This window comes from Molossus molossus, unplaced genomic scaffold (genome assembly GCF_014108415.1).
Source record: "Molossus molossus isolate mMolMol1 unplaced genomic scaffold, mMolMol1.p scaffold_m16_p_14, whole genome shotgun sequence".
NCBI lineage: Eukaryota > Metazoa > Chordata > Mammalia > Chiroptera > Molossidae > Molossus > Molossus molossus.
In genome coordinates, this window is record NW_023425349.1 from 5,383,584 (window position 1) to 5,404,827 (window position 21,244).

The following is a 21,244-nucleotide window of genomic DNA, read 5'->3' on the forward strand; positions in this document are numbered from 1 at the left end:
CAAGGGCACGTACCTGGGTTGCAGGTTTGATCCCCACCCTGGTCAGGGTGCATGCTAGAGGCAACCAATTGATGTCACTCACTCTCCCCCCTCCCTCCCTTCCACTTTCTTTAAAAATCAATGGAAAAAATATTCTCGGGTGAAGATTAACCAAAAAACAACACAAAAAGAAAGAAAAAAAAAGAGGGGGGGAGGAGATGTTGACTGAAACAGGCCCGTTATAGAGACAGATACTGTAAGGTTCCATTTCGATGAGGCATCCAGAGTGGTCAGATTCACAGAGAAAGTGGAAGGGGGTTGCCAGGGCTAGGGGTGGGCGAGGATGGGGAGCGAGTGTTTCATGGGGACAGAGTCAGTTTTGCAAGTTTCAGTTCTGAGATGGACGTGGTGGTGGTCGCACAACAGCGTGAATGTGCTTGACCCTGCTGAGCTGTCCACCCAGAAATGGTCAAGTGGTCAATTTTATCTTATATATATTTTACCATAATTAAGACTAAACAAAAACAGAATAAAAATGGGTCAGGGTCTTGAATAGCTATTTCTCTGAAGAAGAAACACAAATGGTCAATAAGCACACAAGAGATGCTCAATGCCCTGGCCGGTTTGGCTCTGCGGTTAGAGTGCTGGCCCACAGACCAAAGACTCGCAGGTTCGATTCCAGTGAAGGGCACGTATCTCGGTCGCGGTTCATCCCTGGTCCTGGTTGGGTTGTGCCAGAGGCAACCAGTCGATGTGTCTCTCTCACATCAGTGTTTCTGTCTCTCTCCCCACCACCACTCAATCTGAAGATAAATAGAAAAAATATCCTCACGTCCAGCCAATGTGGCTCAGTGTTTGAGTAACGAAACAGGCACCAAAAGGTCACGGGTTCGATTCCTGGTCAGGGCACATGCCCAGGTTGTGGGCCTAATCCCCAGTGGGGGCATGCAGGAGGCGGCCAATTGATGTTCTCTCTCATCGATATTTCCATCTCTTTCTCCCTCTCCCTTCCTCTCTCTCAAATCAATAAAGAAAAAAATAAATAAAATAAAAATATATCCTCAGGTGAGGATTGAAAAAAAAGAGAGATGCTCAAGATCACTAATCATGAGAGAAAAGCAAATCAAGACCAGGAGGTCCCAGATCCAGCCCTCAGGACGGCTATGATAACAAGTACACGGAAATGTAAAAGGTGCAACCGCTGTGGGAAACAGGAGGTTCTTCAAAGATTAAACACAGAACTATCACATGACACAGCGATTCCACTTCTGGGTATATTCACAAAGGAACTGACAGCAGAGACTGGTCCAGATACTTGTACTTACGTCCACACAGCATCATTCATAGTAGCCAAACGTTGGAAGCAACCTGTGCCCACCAACCAATGATGGATAAACATGTGGGCCATCCACACCATGGAGTATCACCCAGCTTTAAAGTGTGTGAAATTCTGATACACGTTACAACACATATGAACCTTGACATTATCATGCTAAGTGAAATGCCTGTTCAGATCCTTTGCCCATTTTTAAAATGGGTTATCTTTTTTGGTTAATCCTCACCCAAGGATATTTTTCCACTGATTTTTTTTAGATAGAGTGGAAGGGAGAGAGGGAGGGAGGGAGGGAGGGAAACATCGATGTGAGAGAGACCCATCGATTGTTTGCCCCACTGAATGACCCCGACTGGGGCCGGAGATCAAACCTGCAACCCAGGTACATGCCCTTGACCAGGAATTGAACCCATGACCCTTCGGTCTTTGGGCTGCTGCACTAATTGCTGAGCATAACCTGCCAGGGGTAGATTTTTTCTTTTTCTTTTTGGATTGTTCATGGCAAGTGTATAGAAATAGGTTGATTTTTGTATATTGATCTTACATTCTTTGCTCAACTCTGTCTCTGTGCTTAACACAGCAGGCAGGCACTTTTAAAAGGTTGCTCTGCTTAAGCATGACAAAAGGCCGGTCCGGCTGGAAGGTGAGGGGGGTGGCCTGGAAAGTGGCAGTGGGGAGAAGCGGGCGGACTGGGAGCACAGGGCAGGGACTGGGAGGGGAAGGAAAACCGCTGGAGGGCTAACCTGGCGGGGTGCGCAATGGAGGAGGTACCCCGTCAGAGGAGCCGAGGGTGAGCATCTAGAGAAGAGTCCCACGTGTCACAAGCTGCTAAAGCCTCGGCAATGACCGAGCCCCAAGAGGGCTGCAGTGACTTGGGGGTACCAGAGAGTAAAGCAGCCCACTTGAGAGGTGTGGTCTGTCAGTGGAGGAGGAGGCTGCTGCTTAGCCTAGGGAGATTTGGGGTTTTTTGTTTTTGTTTTTTTTTTAAATCCTCACCCGAGGATACTTTTCCATTTATCTTCAGATAGAGTAGGAGGGAGGGAGGGGGAAGGTGGAGAGAGAGAGAGAGAGAGAGAGAGAAACATTGATGTGAGAGACACATTGATTGGTCACCTCCAGCACCACCCCAACCACGGCCGGGGACCGAACCAAAACAGAGGTACATGCCCTTGACCGGAATCGAACCTGCGACTCTTTGGTCCACATGCCGATGCTCTAACCACTGAGCAAACAGGCCAGGGCAGTTTTTTGTTTTTCTGATGGGAAAAACTTGAACACGCTTTACTGCTGCCGTGAAGGGGCAGTTAAAGTGGAGCGGGTGAGGGAAGGAAATCAAGTACGCGGAGGCGGCGCTCAGCTCTCCCCACGGGCCCCTCCCCCCAGTGCCCTGCTGGTCTGCCGCCATGGGTGCGAGCCAGCCTCAGCACTGACCGACACTGGCCCTGCAGACGCAGCGTGTGGGGACCAGCCAGCCGTGACTGCCCTGGCTCTAGGAGATGCCCTGTTCGGAGGAGCCCCCGGCTGCATTCCTGCGGGTGTTTTAATGAGGTTTCCATCAAGGTCAGCTTCCCTTGCAAGTGGGCACGAGGGAGCTGTGAGGCTCAGCTCCTGGATGGGTGCATGGAGCCCCTGAAACCCAGTTCCCAAAGGGAGGCAGCTTCCCTTCATGTGGGGGGAGCCCCGTGCTGAGGGGCTCCCAAGAACTCTCAGCAATGCCCCGCTGGGCCTGCGGCTCTGCAAGGGAACCAGGACCGACAGCCGCGTGCACGGGGATGTCACTCCTCACTCCCCTCCCCAGCCTGCCAGGCAGCCGAGGGAACGTGCGGCCAACAGTGTGCCGACCTGACCGGATTCCCACAGAAGGGCAGCACACCCAAAGGCGGTTGCCACCGTGAAGGAGCCCCCGTGGGTGCTGGGACGGCTTGACGAGGGTCCTGGGGCCCGGGAGGCGGCGGGATGCTCTCAGCAAGGTACATGTCGGTCAGATGTCCACTCCTGACTTCACCTGCTCTGCCATTTCATTAAAGAAACCAGAGGTGAATGGGCTGTGGTCAAACCCACAAGCCGGGCCTTCCCAAGGCCGAGCCCAGGTCCCGGGGCGAAGGCTCCGTGGCCTCAAGCCTGTGGTCAGCCCAGATGGCTGCACCTCTCTCTGGGGAAGCTCTAGCCTGGCTGTGGGGAGGAAGCCAACGTCGCCAAGGGGAGCAGTTCAGACAGGTGCCTCCCCTGCCTCCACCGCATCGGTTCCCCGGTTCCCTGCCACCCCACGGCCACCGCACCGGGCGGGCCAGGAGCCAGGGCGGTCTTGCTGGACGACTGATCCTGACTAGGAGACGCAGCACCACCTGGGAGCCTGGGCGCAAAGCAGCTGACAGCTGGTCAAGGCCCTTCCCACGCCTCCTGGGCTGCGCCTTCCTGAGCTGCTCGGCAGCCCTCCCGCTGCAGTCTGCCGGCTGCTGGGCTCCCACTCCTGCGCTGCGTTCCGGGCACCCGGGTGGCGCCACGCCTCCGGACCGACCGGGCAGTGGTGAGACGTGCCACTGACTGGAAACGCAGGCCCGAGTCTGAGCCTCCCTTGGGCGAGCTGAGGATCACCCCAACATTACGAACACCGTAGCAGTCACCTAGAGCCCTGACTGGACCCGGCCCGGGCCAGGCCTGACTTGATCCGCGAGGCCGGTCAGAAGCCGGGCTCTCTTCTTGGCCGACACTCACCTCCGAGGCTCTAACCTGCGCTGTGGAAAGCAGAGCGGTGTTGTGGCCAATTGGGAAAGGCGGTGGTTTTGACTGGGAAGGGGCGCAGGGAGCTTTATGGGGTGATGACCATGTCCCACGTCTGTTATGGTGGAGGCTACAGATGGTACGGGCAGTTGTCAAACCCACCCCACTGCACATGGAGAGAGGGCGGATCTTACTAAGTTATATCTCAACCGAAAACATTCCTGATAAAGAAGAGGTTTAGGCCCTGGCCGGTTTGGCTCAGCGGTTAGAGCGTCGGCCTGCGGTCCGGAGAGACCCGGGTTCAGTTCCCGCTAAGGGCATGTACCTCGGTTGCAGTTTGTCCCCGGCCCTGGTTGGTTGTGCGGGTGGCAACCACTCGATGTGTCCCTTTCACATCGATGTTTCCCTCTCTCTCTCTTCCTCTCTCTCCCTCCCACTCTGTCTGTACAAAAAATGGAAAAATGTCCTCGGATGAGGATTAAAAAAAAAAAAAAAAAAAAGAAGAGGTTTAGGATCAGATGACTTCTAAAAATGCTGAGTCTACACCTTGGGTTTCCGGTTCTACGTGGGCTGTCTCGCGGGGCAGAGGGGTGCAGCAGCCTGTTCCAGTGTGGGCTTTGCCCCCAGCCTCCACTGTCAGGTCCCTCCACTGGCAGCAGGCCGGCAGCAGGCCACAGGGACGTTCAGTCTGTCCCAAACACAGCCTCTGGGTGAAGTCACGTCTGAGTTTTAGCAGCAGCTGCCGCACTTCCGAGATGCACAGAACTTCTCTAGTAGGTGTCACTATTGTCAGAGCGAGTGGGTGGGAGGCAGTTAACTAATTTAATGAACAAAAACCACAAAGAAAAAAATGATGATGAGGAGGAGGAGAGACAGCAGCCGGGAGGCAGTGACTGCCCGGATTACAAACATTCGTTTCCGTCACAGAATCTTTATTGTACACGTTTGCATCACAGCGAGAAGCCACCCCAAACAGCACCCTGAGCGGAAGCCCCACCCGCCACGTTTACATAAATGCTCAACATCATGTTAAAAAAATACTGAAAGCTCCTTCTGCACCCCAATCTCACCTGGAAATCAATATATATACAGACATCGTCACCCCAAATGTGACTTCTTTCTGGATTAGATGTGTCTGACTTCTTTTGTGGCCTATGACTTGACAAATCCAATTTATGATCTGTAAACGCCCCGAGGTGTCAAGAAACCGCCTTGCGCGGACAGGACTTGTGGCTCCCTTGGTTAATAAGTGCCTTCAACGCTAGGGGGGCTGACCTCTGGCCCCGCAGGAGTCGGCTGCCCACCGCGAAACCTCATACCGTGCCTCAAAAGCAGCTTACTGTCGTGGGAGTGGTTAGTCTTCCTATTTCACTCTGACATTTGCTGACTTTGTCTGGAACTCCTCCTTCCCAAAGGGCCTGGCTGCTGACTTCCTGCCACCAGAACTCCAGCAGGTCCCTGGTGCAACCCGACCCAGTCCTTGCTCCGGCTCCTCCTTGTGCCCCCCAGTGTGCGCTCTTCACACGGCGTCTCGGGACACGCATGTCCACATGCCAGCAGTGAGCCGTGGAAAATTGTATCTACCTTCGAGCACAAACCACGCAGAGGGCACAGACGCACGGCCAGCCCACGAGGCCCCGGGGGAATGTGGAGTGCTCAGCTCGCCCACCAGGAACCGCATTCCAGGTGGTGACAAGTACTGGCCTCAGTGCCGGCAGATCCCTGCAAAGACTTCCTGCCGGAAACCCCTAGAGAAACCGAGCACAGAGCAGGTCTGAGAACCTTTGGTGGGTCCAAACGCCTTTTATATACCAAGAGGTATCAAGTCCAAGTCTAACCTCTTCAGTGGCGAATCCTAACGGGAAAAAGTGGGCCACCGCACCCTGGGCTCTGCGTGTTCTGAACTGGTAAGAGGCCAGGGCTGGCTCAGAACAGCAAGGGGGAGCGCGGCGGGGAGGGGTGGCGTTGGCAGCAGGCAGCGTGAAGGGTTCTGCCGTTCTGCAGGGTGTATTGCATGGAGCAGGGCCAACAACCTCATCAGACTGTCTGATGGTCCGGGGCTTCCTCGAAGAAACACTTCAGGATGGGGAGATGGCTGGCCGCCACTTGTAATTAAAATGGGCATCTTTTACACTCTCCCTTGGTCTGTAAGGAATGGCTCCTGTAGCAGACGCCTAAGTACTAAAACAAGACATATATTTAATGCAGGGAAGAACAGCATGTATGGTCCAAAGCATTAATATATGCATCAGTATGAGCCCTCCTGTCAAGTTCTCCTTAGCCGAGAACTGTACCTTTGCAGAGCTGCTGGGAGATAGCGCTGCAATGCACCAAAGCCTCCAGCCCGTATCCCCAAGACTGAGCCTGTGTGGAATCAATAGATGTGGGTGGCAAAGTGGGGTGGAGGGGGGGGGAAGGGCAGGCTGTGGAAGGAGGACAGAGGTCTGATGAGCTCATAATTTCGAGGTGGAAGTCCCGTCACGACAGTCACATGAAGTAGGCTTATGAGATCTAGTGCTGCCTTGGCTGTCTGGATATGTCCGGGTAGAAAAAAAACCCTGGCAATTTTACTCCAGAGTGGCTTCTTGCAAGAAAATGGAGTGACTCGGGCTGTGACCTGAGAACCCCTTTGCACCACAGCAAGCTCCTCCCTCGGGCAGAGCAGGCCACCAGCTCGCCAGCAGCATGCTCCGGGGCACGAAATGCACCGCCACTAAAACTGCAAAGCCTCCAGGGGCCCAGAACCAGGCTGATGGAGCCTCTGGCCACTAACAGCCAGGATTAAGGGATCAGTGATTGTTCTTGTGGTCCAAGAAGTCATTTTCTACAAGAGACAGACTTAATTAAAGGAAAACAGAGCCTTCACTTCCTGAAATTTCCCAGCCAGCATGGTTTACAGTCCACGGCAGATTTCTCAAAGAAAGCCTGAGTATTTCGCGTGGGCAGAAACAGGGAGTCGGAGCACAAAGTGAAGCTATAAATATCGAGGGCTCTATGGTGCGCACCCCGTCCTTCCTGCCCAGGCTGGGGTCCTGGGAGGGCTTGACTGTTCAACATCGAAGCTCCCCAAACCCACAGGAACTGAACCTCAGGCTGCAGGAAGGGGCTGTGAGTTGGGGAAACCACTGTGCCTTGGACCCCAGTCAGTCATCCTGACTTGAGAGTAGAGCTGAATGCTGGTCACAACTAGGAAGTGATACAGAAAGAGAGGAAATCTGTACAGAACAGGACAGAGAGCTTAAGTACTTTGTAAAAACGTGAACTACCACCTGTCTTCCCCATCGTGGGCTGGGGTTTGAGTTTTCCTAACCATGGGCCTGACTGCAGACCCTCGAGTTCCATACAGGACACGGGCAGACGAACTGCTTGGTGGGAAGGCTGTGGCCAGCCTGTTTCCAAACCACTGCCATCCCATCGTGCCTTCCCGCTCCTGGAGGGCCAGCCCTGGAAAGGCACAGCCCCTCGGGTACTATGTGGGAGCCCAGAGGCTCCTAGAGGTAGGCATGGGATTTATTTTTTTCTTTACTGATTTTTAGAGCAAGAGGGAGAGAGAGATAGAAACACTGATGAGAGAGAACACTGATGGCCACCTCCTGCATGCCCCCACTGGGGATCTGGCTCATAACCCAGGTATGTGCCTTGACTGGGAATCAAATTGACCTCTTGGTGCATGGGTCTACACTCAACCACTGAGCCACACCAGCTAGGCGGCATGGGATTTAAAGGGCACTCTGTCCCACAGAGAAGCCAGTGCTTTGGCTTGGTCCTAATGTGACTGCTGAGGCTGGGAAGCTGCCAGAGGGGGCAGGGGGCAGGGGCCAGTGGGGCCGCTGCACACACGGTCTCGTCCTCCCTCGCTCCTCCACGCACTCGATTCCTTGATTCCAGTATGTGAAGTGAAGACCCTTCCATGGAGACCCTTTCTAGGAGGGAGGTTTCAGCACAAGAAATCTATGGCGGAGTCAAGAACATCTGCAGGCAGGACAAGCAGCAGATGTGTTCCCCTGAGGGAAGCACCCTAGAGGGATTTGAGACACATTTCTGCAACTTCCTTCCCGTCACATAACTCCAAGGTAAACAGAAGAAAAAGGCGAAGGTCCCTTAGGTTAGTACTCAGGCTGTGTTCCGGGTCCTGGCGATGGGAAGACACGGGAAGCCCCCCGAGATGCCCGCGGAGAGGCAGGCGGCAGTGGCCGGAAGCCCTCCCCATGCTGCACCAGGGGCCGGAGCTGGGACCTGCTCTGTGGAGGGCGGCGGGCACAGCCGGGGCCGATACACCTGCGGGAGGACGCCTGCTGCTCCCCGGGTCCCGCAGGCACTGAGGCGGCAGAGAGGGAAAACAACTGCTTTTGAGGAAAGACTTTAGGTTCCCAAATCTGCGACACTGAGCGCCACCCCTACAGCTTGTTTCTGATTGACCCAAGCCTGGGGTAAGAAAACCACCACTGGAGACTGTCCCTGTCCACCCGCCAGGAGGCCCCTGACACGCCTGGGCACCCCAAGCATTAGGAAGCCTTCCTGCCGTGGCCACGTTCAGTCTCCTGTCTCAGGCCCGGGGACCAAAACCACAGTGAGAAATGATCACGACCCCTCTATGCCCTCAGTCACAACGGGCCTTCCGAGCTGGTCCCGCGATTCGAATGGCTGAGCTGCAGTGCTGTTCACTTGAGGCAGCGCCCCAGGTTGGACTCCCAGCTCAGAAAGTTTGCAAGGGAACCTCAGAGTTCCCACGAGACACCCCCCCCCAACAGGGGACCGTCCAGTCACACTCATCTTCATGCGCACACCCCTGGGGCCCAGGCAGGGACAAGCTCTGGCCTCCTTTGCTCAGAACCCTATCTGGCTTACAGGAAAGCTTGCTGAAGATGATGATTTGCCTGGACTTAGGTATTTGCTTCGATGCCACCTTTTCTGACCCCAGCTGCTCCTGAGGAAATCCCTTCCCACACCCCCCCCCCCATATTCCGATCACACAAAGCAGATACAAATCACGAGAAGCGAGGGCCCGAGAGTCGGTGCTGCTCTGGGATGTTCAAGGAAACCTACAGAATGCTTTTTTGAGCCAAAAATATATTTCTATCCATCCTTTAGGCAACACAGAACACCGTTCAACCAAGAACACATTTCCCACAGCGGGGCTGGGCTGGCAGACGTTGCAGCCCTCAGGCACACGGCCCCTTTGGAAAGGAGGCCACCGGCTCCTAGAGCTGTTGGTCCCTGGTCTTCAGGATCCAGGATGGAGCCCCAAGGCCACATTTAGGGACAGGAGTCTGGGGCAGACTCGACATACTAAATTAGGGTCTGACTCTGCTTTCTAAAATAACCTAATTTCATTCGTTTATGTCCCAAAAGCTGCAGCGACCCTCTCCCTCCCCCTCTGTAAGCCCTGCTGACAGACACAGGCCCCGCCCTCCTCCCCACCCACTATTCCTCTCGAGCTACACACTGGGGGTCACACTGCATAAACCCTAAGAGCTCCCAATTAAAAAATATATCTATATATAAATCAAAACCAAGTCTTCCTTTTATTCTCCTCCTTGCTACATGCCCTCCGCACTGTGCCCGCCTGAAGGAGAAATCCAGCTGCCTATGACCAGCCACAGATCCAGTCTCCGTAAAAGAGAGTAAAAAATCAGGTTTGCGTGGCACTTTGCTCCCGGCCACGTGCTCTGTAGTGTCATTGTTGGGAGGTGCCAGCGGCTCTCGCTCACCAATAGGACAAATAATAAATTAAATGTCTTCTCTGTCGGGGCCAGCCTCAAGGTGCTCCATCACGCGGTGCACTCCCAGTCACCCTGGGGCTCCACCGAGCCGTTGGTCACCTTCTTGACTTTCTTCATATTCTCCATCACCCCTGATGTCGTCACGCTGCACAAGAAAACAGACAATAAGGAGCATGTCAGGTGTATAGTAGGGCCGTCCTCGGAATGAGGAAGGGTTTGAATTCTGACCCGCTCCTGGGTACTGTGTGACCTTGGCCAGGTTGCTTGAGCTCTCTGTGCTTCCATACAATAAGTAATTCCCGCGTCCCGGAACTGCGAGGGAAAGTGAGCTTCTCCAAAGTGCCCAGTCGACACGGAGGCTATTACTATTACAATCGGCACTAAGCTCTGTCACGGCCACGAGACCCACACCCTGTCCTATGATTAACATTCTGGAAAGAAAGCTACCCCGCTGAAGACATTTACAATAACCAGCCACGTTTCTGAGTCACGGGACAAAAGCACAGGTGTGGAGGAAACTTCTGGGCCCAGATCCTTTGACCACTAGAGATGGAGAATGGGCTGCTTTCGCAGCAGATCCGAGCCCTGGTGCCTGCAGCCGGGCCAGGCCTCGGCCGTGAGTGAGCACGTGCCCCTGCTCCCCCCGTGCCTCCCCAGGACAGGGCCTGCCTATTCAGGAGGGGCCATGCAGCCTTTCACCGAATCTGTGGATCAAAACGGGAAGCACACTGGCTCTTTCCATAAAGTGAGCACAGCCTCTCTCGAGTGGTGGCATCTATGGGAAGACAACCACTTGCCTCATAAGACGTGAGCGGGACAGAGTCCCAGGATGTCTTTATCTAGGAGGGACATGAGCGCTCCAGGGCAGGAGACGTCAAGCGGACATACTGAGGTTCACTAGTAGGGTGTTTAGGGCAGTGGAACTATTATTCTGTGTGATACAATTATGGTAGACACATGTCTTTATGCACTCATCCAAACCCACAGATGCCCAACACCAAGAAGGAACCCTAATGTAAGCTATGGGCTCTGGGTGATAATAACTGTCAATTAGGTTCATCACTGTAACAAATGTACCACTGTGGAGGGGATGCTGATGATGGGGAGGCCGTGCAAGTGTGGGGCCAGGGTGCATACAGGAAACCACTGTATCTTCTATTCAATTTTGCTGTGAACCAAGAACTGCTCTAAAAAATAGTCTGTTAAAAACAAATACACCTGGCCCAGCATCTCCTAAAATTCTAGGAAACAATGGGCACCTATGTCCCCATCACAGACCAACAAGAACTTCCTGATCAGTAAAGTAAGTTCACTCCCTCCAGTGCCAGCTCAGGGGAGCACCTCTCTGAGCCAGGCGGCCGCTCCAACCTCTGGAGGGCACCGGCCCCAAGGGCCAGCAGCACCAGGGCTAAGCCGGGCCGAAGTGCTCCCTATGGGGTCAGGCCAGGAGCCTGTGGAGGACAGACAGGAAGTGGAGCGGAGATATGCCCGAGAGGAGCAGCAGCGGCCAGGAGCCGTGCGGGGGACAGACAGGAAGTGGAGCGGAGATGTGCCCGAGAGGAGCAGCAGCGGCCAGGAGCGTGCGGGGGACAGACAGGAAGTGGAGCGGAGATGTGCCCGAGAGGAGCAGCAGCGGCCGGGAGCGTGCGGGGGACAGACAGGAAGTGGAGCGGAGATGTGCCCGAGAGGAGCAGCGGCGGCCAGGAGCGTGCGGGGGACAGACAGGAAGTGGAGCGGAGATGTGCCCGAGAGGAGCAGCAGCGGCCGGGAGCCTGTGGAGGACAGACAGGAAGTGGAGCGGAGATGTGCCCGAGAGGAGCAGCCCGAGAGGAGCAGCAGCGGCCAGGAGCGTGCGGGGGACAGACAGGAAGTGGAGCAGAGATGTGCCCGAGAGGAGCAGCGGCGGCCAGGAGCGTGCGGGGGACAGACAGGAAGTGGAGCGGAGATGTGCCCGAGAGGAGCAGCGGCGGCCAGGAGCGTGCGGGGGACAGACAGGAAGTGGAGCAGAGATGTGCCCGAGAGGAGCAGCGGCGGCCGGGAGCCTGTGGGGGACAGACAGGAAGTGGAGCGGAGATGTGCCCGAGAGGAGCAGCGGCGGCCAGGAGCGTGCGGGGGACAGACAGGAAGTGGAGCGGAGATGTGCCCGAGAGGAGCAGCAGCGGCCGGGAGCCTGTGGGGGACAGACAGGAAGTGGAGCGGAGATGTGCCCGAGAGGAGCAGCGGCGGCCGGGAGCGTGCGGGGGACAGACAGGAAGTGGAGCGGAGATGTGCCCGAGAGGAGCAGCGGCGGCCGGGAGCGTGCGGGGGACAGACAGGAAGTGGAGCGGAGATGTGCCCGAGAGGAGCAGCGGCGGCCGGGAGCGTGCGGGGGACAGACAGGAAGTGGAGCGGAGATGTGCCCGAGAGGAGCAGCAGCGGCCGGGAGCGTGCGGGGGACAGACAGGAAGTGGAGCGGAGATGTGCCCGAGAGGAGCAGCAGCGGCCAGGAGCGTGCGGAGGACAGACAGGAAGTGGAGCGGAGATATGCCCGAGAGGAGCAGCGGCGGCCGGGAGCGTGCGGGGGACAGACAGGAAGTGGAGCGGAGATGTGCCCGAGAGGAGCAGCGGCGGCCGGGAGCCTGTGGAGGACAGACAGGAAGTGGAGCGGAGATGTGCCCGAGAGGAGCAGCGGCGGCCGGGAGCGTGCGGGGGACAGAGAGGAAGTGGAGAGGAGATGTGCCCGAGAGGAGCAGCAGCGGCCGGGAGCGTGCGGGGGACAGACAGGAAGTGGAGCGGAGATGTGCCCGAGAGGAGCAGCAGCGAGCTCCAGCAGAGACGAGAGACCACGTGGACCCAGGGCTGCCTCCCTCTTTCCCTCTATATCTCCATGGTGACCCTACTTTCCCGGCAGAGGCCCCGAGTCCTGTGCTTGCACCCGGAAGGGCCTAATACACACAAGCTAGATGAGAATGGGGCTTTAGACACCCACGGCTCCCGCTGCCACACGGGTCACATTCGCATGAGCTGGGGCCTAAGAGGCCCATGGACACACCTATTCCTTTAACCAAACAAAACCAGTAACAATAACCAAACTAAAAATTGTTTTCTGGACTGGAATGTGGGGCAGCCTGGGTAAGAGGCAATCCCTTAGTCTCCAACTCTCCTGGGCCCACTGTCGGTGCCCATGTGCGAACACAGGGAGTAGTCGGAGGAGGCTGGCGACCTGCAGGATGGCGGACTGGAATGACAACCCCAGAGACAAGTTTGGGTCCTGGAACACACACCAGACTTTTCTGCCTACCCTGACTACTCAGGATGACAGAAATAATTCCGATCATCCAGGATACGCACAGCACATGAGGCAGCTGCTGAGTCTGAGCACTGAAATCACAGCCAATACTTTTTAGCATGCTGAATTTTTTATGATAAATTTTGTTACCAAAATTGGTCCAAAGAGAGATGTTAAAAGAGAAAGACAGAGAGCCAGTGTTACCTGGGAGTGCACCCTCTCCCACAGGCTCGGAGGGAGGAACTGGGGGCGCCTGGCCAGAAGAAGCTCCCCACCCTACCCCACCCCGGGGCAGAGACTCACTGCCCTCAGCTGGGCCTCAGATAAAGCGGTGAGGGCAGGGGCAGGAGGACTCCCCAGAGTCTCTGCGGTCACGGCTCAGCTGCCAGCAGTCAGGCGCATCAGGAAGAGTGTACGTTTGTTCTGGCGGCGAGGACAGGGCTGTCCTTCCACAGAGGTGCTCTGCTCTGGGACAAGGACCAGATCAGCTCCCTTCTTCAGGAACCCCCCCGCCCCCCCCAGTGTGCATGGCAGAGCGTAGGGTCGTCCAGGAGACCAGACAAGGGCCCTGCCTGCCCCTGCTGCGGTCACTTGTGGAGGATTGAAGGGGTGCCACCAGGAACAGCACGTCACGTGGCAGAGGGCAATGACAGCCCGGGCACCACTGCCTGAAGCTGCGGTTAGCCTTTGCGCTCAGTGCAGGGGGACGGGGAGGCTGGCTGCGGCTGGAGGCTCCGGCCCAGGCCAGTTCTGCTGTCACAGCTTAGAAATTCACAGAACTTTCTCAACAGCAGAGTTCTTAGACAAAGAGAAGGCCCAGAGAAGGTCCTTGCCCAGTTAACGGCACTTGACCTCAATCTGCTCCTGAACTTCTCAGGCTACACCGGCTGGTCCCCGGACTGCCACACCCTGAAGGACACCCTCCCTCAGCTGCGGGGAGAACCCCTTCACTGTCATAGGAGGGCTCCCACTGAGCCGCTGAAAACAGTGTGATGTGCGCGCGCGTGCCCTGGGACGGGAGTGACCAAGGCAGCTGGAGACAGTCCAAGCCTTCCCCAGTCTAGCCAGGAAAAAGAACACTCTCTAGTCGCCACTAGACCGGTGGTCCATCTGTCCACTCCCTCTGCCTTCCTCCTCTGACGACAACTACAGACCCTCTTGCTAAAATGGTTACCTCTATCACCAAATGTCAGAGAGAAACAAAAACTAAACCAGAATTTTGCCACGAGACAATGATGCCATCACAATGCACCTACACTTCCAGATCAATGGTTGACGGACAGGATGTGGGGACAGGAACTCCTACATGACTGGCGAGAATGCCAAATGGTACAGCCATGCTGGAGCACAGCCCATCAAGCGGAAGACGCCATGAGCCAGCCTTCAGCTTCTAGCTGCCGCCCCCGAGAAGCCCGGCTGCACCGTTTATGGAGCGAGCTGGAGGTCTCCAGCGGGGAAGGACACATACCCCAGGTCTTAGGTTACTTCCTGATGCTGCGGCTTCCCAGACTGACTCTCACCTGTGCCTCTTCGGCCCAAAGTCACTTGTTCAGATTCTGTGACTTCCAGAAAGGTACATGTGATGATCCTCCTGCTCTCCCCTCCCCGATCTATAAAAAGTATGTCTTCCTCTGCACTGGGAGGTGGTGTTTGAGTCCAACAGTAGGCTCTGCCTCCTTCATTGTTCTCACGGAGGAGCTGAGCACTGAGAGCTGTCCGTCGGCCTGACCTGCCTGACTGCCCAGCCCAGCCCAGCCCAGCAGGGGCTGCGGCTCAGCCTTGAACTGGGAAAAATCACAGGCAGCCCTCACTGGAGGCAGTGGCCTGGAAACTCGGCCTCGGGCTGTCTGCCCGTCACAGTTCATCATCGAAGAGCAAAATGTTCTTACTCACCATTCGCTTCTCTGGAAAGTGCCTGCTCTTTCCCAAAAAGCAGAGCCTCGGGTCACTTACCCAGTGACTCAGAGGAGCCCATGTTAACGCTCAGATTTAGGTCAAGCCACTGCGCTAGCTGTGAAGAGCCACCTGTTATCTGATGACAAAGGACATGTGACCATCAACAGCACACTTACAGGCGATTTGGATGCTCACGTTTTCAGACCCAGGCTCCCCACGGCAGAGCCCAAAGGAAAAGGGCCTGCTGGTCCTCAGGAGCTTGGAGCAGGCCCAGTGCATCCCCAGTACTTGCCACTGAGTTTCTGGGCGCAGTGTCCATTTCCTTCTGCTAGAAACAGGGGTCCCACCCTGAGCAGTGAGACGTGGACAGGCTGCTCCAGCTCACCGCGTGCTGCTCTCAGTCAGGGGAAGGGGGAAGGAGGGGAGGAAGGAAAGGTTGCTTACACAGATTCCATTTCCAAGTCATCGTCTTCCTGAGAAAGCTGTAGGTAGGGGTTGTCTGACGCTGGGCGGAACTTGTACCCGGTGAGAACAAAGAACACCAGCGTGGCCATTTCATCCAAGAGCTGCAAATTGAAAACACCCCAAACAAAGCAATGAGCACACTGTTCTTCGGAAAGCAGTGGAACCAAACAAGCTGCCCCCATGGTCTGCCACTCCTCAAACGCCAGAGCTGGCTGCTGGGGAGCATCTCCTTACAAGCTGTGCTGAAGCCTCAGCCAGGAGCCTTCTGCCCAGAGATGACATTCAAGACTCCTTGCTTCACCTGGAGTCTCCACTGCTATGTTTTAAGGGTCATCATATACCCACACTTTCTACAGTGCCTAACGCATCAAGCGATACCTTTTTTTAAAATCCTTACCCAAAGATATTTTTTTCCATTTATCTTTAGATAGAGTGAAAGGGAGGGATTAAAGGAGGGAGAGGGAGAGGGAGAGAGAAACATTAATGTGAGAGGGACACATCGACCAGCTGCCTCCCGCACAACCCCAACCAGGGCGGGGATGAACCACGACCAAGGTATGTGCCCTTGGCCGGAATCAAACCCGCCACTCTGGTCCATGGGCTGATGCTCTAACCATTGAGCAACCAGCCAGGGCATTGAGTATTTCAGGAAAAAAGTCTCCAAACCATTTGATGGCCTACCCCAGTAGTTAAACCAGTGCTAGTACACTGCAAAAATACTTCACTATTGAGATGCTAACTAGGAAAGAAGAAGGGAGGTCCGATTCCAAGCTGCTCTCAGCCCTGTAACTGGTGAGGAAGACCTGGATCACCTGGGCTTTCCTACAGAGTGCACCCGACTCTCTCCTGAGGCCGTCTCTTTGAAGACCTCTGGACGTGAACACTGAAATCAACACTGCAATGGCTTCCAGGTTCCTCATGTGCCCGCAGCTGCCCCGGGGGTCACCGCAACTGCAGCCCAGACGAGAGGGCCCTACTGGCCACTGCCAGGTAAACTGAAAACTCCGGCACAGCTCAGACTGGCCCCGGCCACCAACCCCCTTTCCTGCCCGCACAGCGCACCTGGTAGAGCCACTTCCACTGGAACGGGACTGCGAATTTGAGGAAAAACGCGATGATCCTGGTGAAGTATATGTAACACACGATCTGCACGAAGACGGAAGAAACGAGAAAATCAACAGAGAAATTTGGCACCATTTTCTTCCAAAGATTTGCTTTCAAATAAACTACAAAACAGGCGACAGAACTCCCCAGGGCATGATGACACTCATAGGGCTAATGTATGTCAGGCAGAGGGACGACTGCGCTGCTAGCCACACCTCAGGGGTCTCGCCTGGCTCTCGGGGCCGTGACACTGGTGACAGCACAGCCTGGGGAGGACGAATGTCTCCGTATGGTTGCTCTCCACTCCCGAGGAACCCCTCCCTCGCCCTCACACAGACACAACCCACTCATCTCAACTCCAAAGGGTAATCTTTTCATTCCTGGGTTAGAGGAATGTTTTCCAGTAGTAACAGCAAAAAAAAAGCCACAGGGAAATACTGACTCTCAGTCTCTGCAGCAGATGCTGGGACGTCCAAGGTCCACACAGAAGAAGCACCAATAATACTAAAGACTCTGGCAAGGGAGGGCCTGCTGAGGACTGACACGCTGGTCACTTGACGGTGGCCTCCTCACTGGGACCAGGGAAAAATGTCCAAAGAGACAGTCAATGCCAAAACCACAGATGAAGGATGGTCCAGACACTTTCTTATAGGAGGCAGGAAACACACTCCAAAGACCCATACCTTACATATTCCAAGAAATTATGTTCCAAATCATTTTAAGTCAGTCCTGCCTTTGGTTCTAATACTGTATGAACTTTTCATGTTCTTCTCAGTCCTGTTTTCAGGTGTGACCCCACTTTTGTAAATGAATAAAAAATCCAGTCAGCCCTGGCCGGTTTGGCTCAGCGGTTAGAGCGTCGGCCTGCGGTCCAGAGAGACCCGGGTTCGGTTCCCGCTAAGGGCACGTACCTCGGTTGCAGTTTGTCCCTGGCCCTGGTCGGGTCGTGCGGGTGGCAGCCACTCGATTGTGTCCCTTCCCGTCGATGTTTCTCTCTCTCCCTCTCTCTTCCTCCCTCTCCCTCCCACTCTATCTAAACAAACAAAAAAAAAAGTGGAAAAATGTCCTCGGGTGAGGATAAAAAAAAAAAAATCCAGTCAAAGGAGCATCTATGCCTAGAAGAGAACCTAGAGAAATAAATACTCAACTATTAACAGCGATTAACTATGGGGGAGGAGGAAGATCAGGGTCATAAAGGGCTTTGCTGTGTTTCTATAACCCTGGCTTGTAAAAATATTGAGCATGTATTGCTTTTCTGAGTATGTAAAGCCAAATTTAAAACTCAACTTAAGCCTGGTCAGTGTGGCTCAGTGGTTGAGCGTTGACTCATGCACCAAGAGGTTGCCAGTTCGACTCCTGGTCAGGGCACATGCCCAGGTTGTGAGCCCAATCCCCAGTGTGGGGCATGCAGGAGGCAACCAATCAATGTTCTCTCTCATCGATGTTTCTATCTCTCTCCCTCTCCCTTCCTCTCTCTAAAATCAATAAAGAAAAAAAAAATTTAAACTCGACTTAAGAAGCAAGTGGACGTTTAATTCCTCACACCTGAGGACACCAGCTGCTCTGGTGGAGTGAGTCCACCTGGCCCCAGGGAGCACCCGGCCCCAGGGAGCACCAGTCCTCTGGGAGCACCCGTCCTCTGGGAGCACCCGGCCCCAGGGAGCACCAGTCCTCTGGGAGCACCCGTCCTCTGGGAGCACCCGGCCCCAGGGAGCACCCGGCCCCAGGGAGCACCAGTCCTCTGGGAGCTCATTTGCTTTACTCCTTATTTATAGACTTAGGATTTTTTACTCACCAAGACGTAATAATGTCTGAAAAGTTTCAGCTTTGCTAAGTTAATAGCAGCTAGGGAAAAGAAAGAACAAAACAAAGGCTTGTTAACTTTTCTCACTTGAGATGGCAGCATTCAGGCACCCCTCGGTCAAGGGGCCACATCTAGCACAGGAACAATGCCCAGGGCACATCTGCATTTCCAGAAACGCAACCGCTGGGCCAGGTCCCCCAGCCACAGGAGGAGTTGGGAGCTGTGGGGGCAGCAGGCGGGGCTCCAGTGCACATCAGAGTGGCCGCACTGGGCACGCTGACACCACATCACTACAAATCAGGACTCCCCGCCCAAGCTTCTGTGAACTCTTCAGCTCTGCCACTGTGGCTGACAGAGCTGCGCCCCCAACCAGGAACAGACTCAGGTGGGTCCCTGAGCCATCTGGGGGAACCTTCACTAGTTCAGGGTGCAAATTTAAATTTCACTCAGATTTTCACTAAGTGCCTGGTAACAAGCCCTTTAACTACAACCTCCCAGGCTTTGTCCTGCCTCCATGACTGCTCAAGGTCAGGGAGCCTGGATAACTAACTTCCTGCTACCGCCTAAGGCCATGAAATATTGATGACCACAGAGGGTAGGCTGGCTCCCTCCCCAATTAGCAAGCCTTTCATTCATCATAAACCTTCCTGCAAGAGGCAAATTAATTTTGCTTAATAGCATTCAATTACTGGTTGCATTTAAGAGGGGACCTGTAGGTGGTGGAGGTTGGAATTTCTTTCTGCTCCCTCTGCCACATGATTAGTGGGGGACAGGCAAGCTTAGGATCCCAACAGAAATTCCTTAAACCCTAATCATCTTCAAGGTGAACAGTATCTGCAGGAATATCTTCTAGGACACCAAACACACTGATGAGAAGATGAGAAACCCTTCCTGGGAAATCCTAACCCCCCAAACCGAGAGGCAACACATCCACACCCAGACCGCGACGGCCGCGTGCGCACGGCCCTCTGGGGACTTGGTTCAAGTCCGCAGAGCAGCAAAGGCTTTCTTATCTGGCAACCTCTCTGGCAGTCTTGTGCTTTTTAAAATTAAATCTCTCTGGCCCTGGCTGGTTTGCTCCGTGGTTAGAGCATCGGCCCGCAGACCAGAGAGTCCTGGGTTCAAATCCGGTCAAGGGCACGTACCTCAGTTGCAGTTCAGTCCCCGGCCCTGATCAGGGTTGTGCATGAGGCAACCAGTCCATGTGTCTTGCTCGCATTGATGTTTCTCCCTCCCTCCCTTCCTCTCCCCTCCCTCCCCCTCCCTCCCACTCTATCTGAAGATAAACAGAAAAATATCCTCAGGTGAGGATTTAAAGAAAAAAATATATATATTAAATTAAATCTCTCTGGTTCTCAGCCATTTTTCGTTCACTCTTGACTCTGGGCCAGGCCCCGGGATGCAGCAGTGGCCACAGCAACGTGGCCTTTGCTGGGGGGGGGGGGGGGCTGCTGTTCCTCAGGAAAGAGTCCCTGAACCCCGAGCTACACTCTAGTACTCAGTGAACAGGGAGCCCCTGGTGAGCGTGACATGGACAGGCACCGTCCTTGGCGAGGAGAGCTGGGTAACTGCGTTCTGCAGACTCCCAGCTTCGCTCACTGGTAGGAACAAGCGCTCTTTTTGTTTCTGTGCGTGCTCCTGCTCTGACCGGCAGCGGTCCACGAAACACGGCTCACACCACAGCCTGCCCACACACCAGCCAGCCTCCGGGCGGCCCGCGCCAACCAGCAGATGGTTCTTGACCGAGAACACGCCATTCTCTTTGTGAAGAACTAGGAACAGACCAACAACTAGACCATTTAAATGACAAAAATGCCTTAAGTCTCTTCAGAATTGTGTTGTTGAGATAAACCCCGACGGAGGAAACGCCTGCCCTGGGAGGTCCAGCGAGACCCGTCAGCAGGGCAGAGGGGGCACAGGCATGGCCGCCGGGGCCACTCTGGGGAACGCGTCCAGACCAGGGGCGGGGTGAAAGAGGGGACTCCGAGGCGGCGGTGTCTAAGCAGAGGCCTGCGAGGGGCTCGGTGGGGAGCGAGAGTGGTGAGGCCAGGTGGAGTGCGCTCCGGAAGGTCAGCGCCGAGGCTCACAGGTGACCAGCATCACGCACTCACGCACGGGGACCAGAGAAGCTCAGTGCACCCAGACGTGGAGAGGCTGGGGGAGGCTGGGGAGCAGGGTTGGGCCGAGGGGATGCCAAGGGCCCCAGAGAGCCCCTAAAGGGTCTGAGGCAGGGCAGTGCCTTGATCACATCTACATTAAGATGCAATCTCTCTGGAGGAAGGACGGAGAGAATCAAAAGAGAGCCCAGCTGAGGCCGAAGCCCTTGGATTCGTGGAGTCCCTCTACTTACAGTGGTCCTCAACCTTCCTGATGCCGTGACCCTTTAATACAGTTCCTGATGTGGTCACCCCCAGCCATACAATTATTTTTGTTGCTACTTCATAACTGTAATTTTGCTACTGTTATGTCTTCGGTGACCCCTGTGAAAGGGTCGTTCGACCCCCAAAGGGGCTGTGACCCAGGTGGAGAAGCGCTGCACAAGGTACGAGGCACTTCTCAGTGCACAGTGGTGGATGGGCCAGCCAGTGAGCCAGGCTATTCCCGCCCTGCTGGTGGGCTGGGGGAGATGGAAAGACAAGGGGATGACACTGAGGACCAGAGAGATGCTTTGGGCAAAGCCTGATGGGTCTCCCCGCTTTCTCAGGGAAGGAAAGCAGGGGTGGGGGAGGGTGACTGAGAAAGCAGAGGGGCTCCAACCAGGTGGGCAGTGAGCGGGAGTGAGCGGGAGTGAGCGGGAGGCGCTGTCCTAACATCTCCCGGGCGTCACGCCTCCACCACGTCACCTGCAGCCCGTCACCTGCAGCCCGTCACCTGCAGCCCGACGTGAACCGCTCCGGCAATGAGCCTGCACACCCACACCTGGCCCCCAGAAGCAGCAGCACGGGCACTCA

At 55.2% G+C, this 21,244-nt stretch overlaps 1 protein-coding gene across 4 annotated transcripts in view; it reads right to left on the minus strand.

Annotated features, from left to right (window-relative positions):
• Positions 1-9,539: 9,539 nt before the first annotated feature.
• The window catches only part of GPR107 (G protein-coupled receptor 107), a 67,137-nt gene continuing 55,432 nt past the window's right edge, over positions 9,540-21,244 (minus strand). For all 4 annotated transcript variants that reach the window (XM_036260710.1, XM_036260713.1, XM_036260711.1 and 1 more), the window contains 4 exons: positions 18,285-18,334; positions 16,448-16,531; positions 15,365-15,486; positions 9,540-9,901 (listed from right to left, as the gene is read on the minus strand). In XM_036260710.1, coding sequence (XP_036116603.1) covers positions 9,805-9,901; positions 15,365-15,486; positions 16,448-16,531; positions 18,285-18,334 — 353 coding nt within the window. In that variant the 3' untranslated portion in view covers positions 9,540-9,804. The remainder of the gene's footprint in view (positions 9,902-15,364; positions 15,487-16,447; positions 16,532-18,284; positions 18,335-21,244) is intronic.